General features: G+C 40.0%; 1 protein-coding gene across 1 annotated transcript; it reads left to right on the top strand.

The window, feature by feature from the left end:
* Positions 1–410: 410 nt before the first annotated feature.
* LOC121875494 (uncharacterized protein DDB_G0291143-like) lies at positions 411–758 on the top strand (the record flags this gene model as incomplete). The annotated part of the gene is made up of 1 exon (XM_042380064.1): positions 411–758. A coding segment is annotated over one exon (348 nt), but the record flags the coding sequence as incomplete, so codon positions are not given.
* Positions 759–8,364: the final 7,606 nt, after the last annotated feature.

Genomic DNA, 8,364 nt, shown 5'->3' with positions numbered 1-8,364 from the left:
ATAAAAGTTGAGAGAGAGAGAGAGAGAGAGAGAGAGAGAGAGAGAGAGAGAGAGAGAGAGAGACCAGCAGTGTTGAAAGAGAGTGAACGGACCAGGTGTGTTGAGAGTGAGAGGACCAGACAGACAGACAGACAGACAGACTATGGAACGCCGCCGCGTCAAACCAAAGAGTTTTAGCGCCGTTCCTTAAAAGAGGGTCTTAGCACAGTCTTATTGGCACCGTCTTGACCGAGATTTTAAGAGGACAGTCACATCACAGTCGGCGCAGTCAGTCTTAATACGGTCATGGGCAGAGTGGGTCTAGTCTAAGCTCAGTCTTAGGCATGTGGCAAAGTCTGATGGCTAGAACAGTCTAGTCGACATAACTGACGAATATACTGTTGGTCTTCAACATATGTACTCGTGAAATATATGACAACGAGGACGAGAACAAGGACGAGAACAAGGACGAGAACAAGGACGAGAACAAGGACGAGAACAAGGACGAGAACAAGGACGAGAACAAGGACGAGAACAAGGACGAGAACAGGAGAGACAAGGACGAGAAGGAGGACGAGAACAAGGACGAGAACAAGGACGAGAACAAGGACGAGAACAAGGACGAGAACAAGGACGAGAACAAGGACGAGAACAAGGACGAGAACAAGGACGAGAACAAGGACGAGAACAAGGACGAGAACAAGGACGATACTAATGACGAGATTCATCCATCGGTAATATTTTATCCATCACTCAAGTCAATCTCACGGCCCATCTGAGTGAAAACTGTCGTAATGGTGATACAGAGAGACAGGGTGAATGCCAACAAACCTCTCAAAGGCGACGTAGTAAATAACAGTCTCTTATAACTTAACAATATATAATGTTTTGATTACTATATAGATAAAAAAAAAAGGTCAAGCAACACAACCACAACTCTTTTTAAATTCCAAACAATAGTTGTGTTAGTTATTACAACCCTTAGACCAAACTAGACACCTGGAACACCTTATTTCAAGAGACATTAGTAATTATTACCTTGATGTAGATTAATAAGTTGCCTCAATTAAATACCTTCAAGGGGTGATGTTACCTTAATTAAAGAACAGAATCGTTATTGATGTTGATTATGTTTTCTAATTAGTGTTTAATGAAGGTATCTAGTTAAGGTAGAGTTTAATTGGATGTTATATAAGTTTTGTTTTTTCATTAAAAGTTACACACAAGATACAAAATGGTCTAAGGCTGATTTCTAGGTCCTTCATTACACACACACACACACACACACACACACACACACACACACACACACACACACACACACACACACATTTTACATACAATTCCACTGTTATTTCCTAATTTAACACCCGTCACAATGGTAATAACTAAAATATTTAAAAAAAAAATAAAAATTAATTTTCACTAAGGTGTATTCTAACTATAAAATTGTATAAGTAAAATAATAATTGTATTGAGGAAGTTGTGATAAAAAATGTAAACCGGTTTTAATGACAGCATGCGGTTTGGAGTTAATTACGACAACAATGTGTTTTTAATAATAGAACAAACAGAAAAAAAACAAAACATGGGGTGACTATAAACATACAAACAGGCAGAGAAAAATACACCCACATACATAAACCAAATATTGTGTACATATATAAACGATACATATATATTTTACATACATATAAACACTACACATGAATACTATACACACAAAAAATTAGACAAACAATTAATAGATAAGACTACAGACACACATATAAGTATAGATTATTATATACAGATACCCGAATATAAAACCACACAACCCCTTCCACACACACACACAAACAACAAACAACTCACCCCCCCCACACAAACAAAACCACACACGCCCCCCTCCCCCCACAACCCCCCTCCTCCCAAACAAGCAAAACCATTCATGGAAAATAATTTAACTAAGTACCCCCCAACCACACGGAAAGAGTTGCGTCGAGTCCTGTATAATTGCACAACTATATTTTATGCACGCTGTTGCCTCTGTACTAAGTCCTGTTCAAGATTTTTTCACAGTTACAAGAAGAGAAAAAAATTAAATAAAACACCCAAATTTTGGACACGGGAATATAATTTAAACACACACACACACACACACACACACACACACACACACACACACACACACACACACGTACGTTCAGACTACTTTTATACATTCAACTATTGAGGGAAACAGATGCGAGTATTTTATTAGTGAATTATATTAGGTCTAAGGCGTTTAAGTGCGTATGCTGGGTTAGTAAACACATTAACTAATAAATATAAATTAAAAGACATGCCTTTAACTAATTCGCTTTATGTTTGTGCTTCTGTTTAGTTTAATTTTATCTGTTTTTACGAAAGTGGGTGTAAGAAAAACTTAACCTAACCTAACCTAACCTAACCTAACCTAACCTAACCTAACCTAACCCTGCCTTGACTATGTGACTCTTATAACATTAAAACTAATATGGGGAAAACAATTAATTCATATATATTTTTCCTGGTGGAGTTTTCTTATGTGGGATTTTTTTTTTCTCCAGTGGCAATATTTTCCTCCGAGTATTTTTTTTCCCAGAGAATTTGTTCTGGTGGGAATTTGTCCAGTAGGAATTTGTCTGGTGGGACTTTATCAACAGGGAATTTATTTTGACTGGGAATTTGCTATGGTGAGAATTTATTTACTGAGAAACTGCCCGATCGAATTCTTATCGGCGACGGAGGAGGGAAGGGGGAGGGGTGTATAGTCAACACCCCCCTGGACCAATAATAATGGCGCCTGGCTGCTCCCTCATCAGCCTCTCAGCCTCCACAGAACACAACCTCCCCGGCGTTCAAAGAGGCTGTTAGGAGTCATTACCCATAACAAACTACCTTGTTACACCGGTGTCACGAGTCTGATTACTCTCTTGATGGCCTCGTAACGACCTAATCGTCAGGTGGCGGCTTGATCACAGTTATCAATAAAAGCCGATTGGAAAAAAAAATGTAATAATATTGGAGGCGGCGGCTTGTTTCATTTGCCAGGTGAGGGAGCGGCTTCACGAGGCGTACAGGGGCAAGTGATGACCCTCATTAACAGTGTCTAAAGTACTCGCTAAAGCTAACTGTTTGTTTCAGATTTACCAACAAAAATATAAATGTTTGGTTATTTGAAAATACGGCAGAATTTTTCTATTCTACGTTGTGCATTCTAAATTACTATAGATAAACGCTCGTTGTTTATTCTACAGTAAATCACCCCAAAACATTCTTCTAAATTACTCTAATTATGTAGTCAAAATTTCGCCAATAAACTCCTCGTTATGTCCAAAGTAATCAAAATACTATTTTTTTCCTAACATAACTCAAAATTTAATCTAAAAATAATGTATAAAAAATTCGGAAAAAAAAATAATTCTGAAATAATCTGTAAACTAAATCTTAATTCAAATATGGTGTAAACATTTTATGGTTATTGTGAAACAGAGTTACAGGTTAAGATATAACAACAAACTATTCAACTTGGGATACAGAAAAAACTATAAAAAACTACATGATAAAAAATATATAGATTTTAGGTAAAAATTAACATTATTTTGAGACAGCCAACGACTAGTTATTACTCTACTGATATATAGTATAGGTAAAAAAAATTCTTATAATGATTAAGTTAGGAAAATATTTTGTATAAAAGCTGCAAAACAAATTATTCATGTTAAAATAATAAAATATAATTTATATATTTGTCTTAAAAAAATACTGATGAAACTAACCCGATTTGTTCTGGAATATAAGAAAAATACATTTACTGTGAATTACAGGTACTATCCATCTATTGTTAATTGCAGGTGACAACCATTAGAAATACAGGTAAAACCCAGGTGTGTCTTCAAACTTAGGTAAAACATTTTAATTTGAATATAGCTAAAAACACGACGCATTTATGATAAAAAAACAGATGATTGGCGAACACGTTCTCCATACAAGTTGAAGCTGCGTCACGTTCCCATGACAGCCATAGCTGGCCGCCATGTTGAGCATCAAGCCAAGTTGCGTCAGCTTTCTGTAGTAGCGTGTAATCCAGACACCCAAAAAGATAGCGTACTGTACTACAGATATTCACCTGACGTCATATCTAGTAAAGTCATCAGGTAAATTACGACTTACAGCTAATAAACATCTTAATTAGGTTCTCCTCACAAACATACGTACAAGTTAGGGACCAACACCATGACATAACAAACATGTATTCAAGATTTTAATCGAACTCTGTACACATTTTGGATGGGAGGAAACGGTAATAAAAAAAATATCTTTACCTGTTTTGGCCTCAGTGATTATTACCTGTACTCATAACGCAACAAAAAGGTGATCACACTCCTCCTGAGACAGATGATGAGGTTTGTCGTGAGTAAATCAAGGAACAAGAGAGAGAGAGAGAGTAAATCGTTGCGTGTTAGAGTAGGTGGGGGGGAGGGTCAGAAGGGGCAGGGGAGGAGGCAGGGGAGGGTCAGGAGGGGCAGGGGAGGAGAGGGGCAGTGATCTACACCAGGTAGCGGCATGTAATATCCCCATTAATTACCTGACAAGTCTACCTTTATCCCAGGACCAGGTGTATGAGGCAAAATTTTCTATTCGAAAATTAGCCAACAGAGTCATTAACTTTACAGGTTAGGTTAGGTTCCTCCCCACCCCTGTTACCCCAAATATCCCCCTCCCCGGTGTGTGTGTGTATTTGCTTCTTCAGGAGGAATACTCCCCTCCCCTTACCTACTGTACACATCCCCCCCTCGATACACACAACTGCGGAGAGAGATTACCTTACCTCCCTCCCTCACTTTCCTTAAGCTCCTTCCTTCCTTCCTTCTACCGCCACATCCTTTCCTCTCTCCCTCCTCCCCTCCCTCTCTCACACATACATACCTCCCCCACCCCCCCCTCTACTTCCTTCCTCCTCCCGACACAAATTCTCCCTTAACTGCAGTTCTTCATCGCTAAGCGAGTGTGGCCGACGCTCAGGAAAATTGGTGAAGTTAACGTCGGTAGCAGGCCGCATCACTCCCCTCACCATTAAACCTTACTTAGAATAACTAACTGCCTCCCTCCCTCCCCCTTACTCTCATCTCCGCCTCTCTCTCTCTCTCTCTCTCTCTCTCTCTCTTGTAACATAAGAAATAGAAACACTCCCTTTAGGTTAGGTTAGGTTAGGTTAGGTTAGGTTAGGTTAGGTTAGGTTAGGTTAGGTTGTGATATAAGGTGGGAGTTAATCTTCAAATGATCCTTTATGCTTTCCTACATTCTTCATTACGAGTCATTAACCTGAGGTACAGCAGGGGTGGGGCAGCGTGAGGGGGTAGTGAGTGGGGCAGCGTGGGCAGCGTGAGGGGTAGTGAGGGGGCAGCAGCGTGAGGGGTAGTGAGGGGGGCAGCGTGAGGGGTAGTGTGAGGGGGGCAGCGTGAGGGGTACAGCGTGAGGTAGTGAAGAGGGTAGTCAGGCAAGCTCAGTGCTCTCCCAGCAGTCTTCCTGCTCTTTACCGCGAGGAAGTGCATATCACATTTACATGAATTACCGCTCATGAGGTGGGCGGCAGGGGAGCCGTTTTACCCGGCAGGTCTGCTCTACCTCTCTCTCTCTCTCTCTCTCTCTCTCTCAGCTTCGTACGTTAAAAATTTTCATATGACTTGAAGATTAGCCACCCTAGTTTATTTCACCTGTTAATTAAACAAACTAACCTAGCCCCCCTAGTTAGTGTTAAGGTGTGTAATCATCAGGTGAAATAAGCTGGGTTGCCTAATCTTAATATAATATCCAATTTTTCACCGCAAACTGGACATACAAAAACATCAAACCAGCTTAACCTAACCCAACCTAACCTAACCTAACCTAACCTAACCTAACCAAACCTAACCTAACCTAACCAAACCCAACCTAACCTATCCTAACATAACCTACAACAATAATAAATAGAATAAAGACCTTAAAATGGCTTCGAAATTACTGTGAGACCCTCTGGTACCCCCCACAGATGAGTTCTCTCAGCCTCAGTCAAAAAAGTGTGGAAAAAAAAATAATAGTACCAATCTCTTGAGAATCTCCTGCAACGATCGTCCTTTGTTCTGAGGTTGTGCCCGCCGCCTGCTCCTCCTCCTCCTCCTCCTCCTGCTCCTCCCCGCCAACTCCAACACTCCTTACCGATTATATCACACAGTTACACACATCATCTTCGTTATTCCTACGCATTATACAATATATGAGAGAATACATGAGGAATGTGTGAAAAATATGAAAGTTTATGAAAGTTTATGGAGGAATTTAAGATTAGGGAGATGTTTTTTTTTCCTGTTTTTATTTGCTTTAAACCTTGGCTGTTGTTTTTTTGTGAGAGATAATATTGAAATACGAAATCTTACATAATAACAGGCAGACAGACAGACATACAGACAGACAGACAGACACATCCAACACCCACAAAACAATGAACCACAACCCGGATATTAAATACAAAAACACAACAACAAAAAATCACAACAAAAACAGAGAAACATTTAACTTGACATTCTTTAACGTTACCAACACATTAAATATTTCTTCACTCTTAAGTAACATCGGTGAAGATATTAACACTCTCCGGTAACACGATAATAACGATATAACAATAATAACAACGATATATAACGATAATAACGATATAACAACAATAACAACGATATATAACGATAATAACGATATAACAACAATAACAACGATATATAACGATAATAACAACGATATATAACAATAATAACAACGATATATAACGATAATAACGATATAACAACAATAACAACGATATATAACGATAATAACGATATAACAACAATAACAACGATATATAACGATAATAACAACGATATATAACAATAATAACAACGATATATAACGATAATAACAACGATATATAACGATAATAACAACGATATATAACGATAACGATATAACAACAATAACAGAGATATATAACAACAATAACTTAACGATATATAACAATAACATCAGAACAATAACATCTACTGGTTCCCTGAATCACCGTATATAATTAGTAGTTATAGATACAGTAGTTAAAGGTTGTTAGGGGGTTAAGAACTTAGTCAAATTGGATTAAGAGAATTGATTCGCAGTTCTCAGAGACAAGGTTGATTCCCTTACACACAGGTAAAGTCCAGTTACAAGTGTAAGACATATGGCTGACTGTCTGACGCTCAGTAGTCGTCGTGTTAAGACTGAAGATGTGTCATAAGCCATAGGTCATCCCTACAAAGACATCCGCAGCCAGTCAGTCATACAACACAGACAAAAAAAGCATAAAAAACAAATACACAACACAAATCAATACGTCTGTCATGTTGCAACTCAGACAGACATTCAAGTATGATAGCTTAGTATTATTTCCTGAGAGAGAGAGAGAGAGAGAGAGAGAGAGAGAGAGAGAGAGACATACCTTCACATATTGTCACCTTTTCATTTTTTTTTTCCATTCTTCCCTCCTCCTCTCTCCTCACCCCCTCCATCTCTTCTTCCAATCCCTAAAGTAAGCATCATCTCTGCTATACACATACAGTCATGTCACGAACCTCACCTTCATGTCACAATGTTTCGGACAGAGTGACGTGTTCGCCGGTGTACCTGAGTGATGGCTTGTGGACACCTGTGTTTACCTACCGGGGGAGAGTACAATAATTTTCGCATTATTATGAAGGATGACAAGTCGGGCTTTCCACTTCCTCGCGTCTCAAAGGCCGGCATGGGGTGAAAGGGGGGAGGGGGAGGGAAACAGAAGGTGGGGAGGGGGGGGGAGGGGAGCGGGAAGGGGAAATGTCGGGAACCAACTAACCTCCCAACACGGGGCAAGAGTGTGTCATCCCATTCATTACTATAAAGCCCAGAATCTCCTGACCGACTCACAGTAAATTGGGCCCAAGAACAGGAGAGGATTGAACCACTTTCCCAAGCTCCCTCACGGCAAGGAGAGGAGGAGGAAGAAGAAGAAGGAATTCAACAGGGTTTACTTGGCCAGTCGAATCCCCTCCCTCCCTATTCCCTGACCTCCCACCCCATCCGCCTCCCTCACCCCCACCCCCACCTCCTCCAGGGCCCAGGTATCTGATCCTATTATTATTATGGTGATTATTTCACTACTAGCTAATAGTTTACGATCGTATCTGAGCCTCGTATAGTTTCCAAATCAGGGTTTAATTACACACCGCTGCAAGAAGGTGTTTCGCGTGTTTATGACGGAGCTAAGTTGGGCTGGATAAATTGGCCCAAGCAGCAGCACCACCTCCTCCTCCCCCCCCCGTCTACCAAGCCCCAGCCAGGTGAAGATATAATAATTATACC

Source organism: Homarus americanus, unplaced genomic scaffold (genome assembly GCF_018991925.1).
Source record: "Homarus americanus isolate GMGI-L3 unplaced genomic scaffold, GMGI_Hamer_2.0 scaffold8392, whole genome shotgun sequence".
In the NCBI taxonomy this organism is placed as follows: domain Eukaryota; kingdom Metazoa; phylum Arthropoda; class Malacostraca; order Decapoda; family Nephropidae; genus Homarus; species Homarus americanus.
Note: the sequence above shows the minus strand (reverse complement) of the source record. Positions and strands in the feature narration are given on the sequence as shown.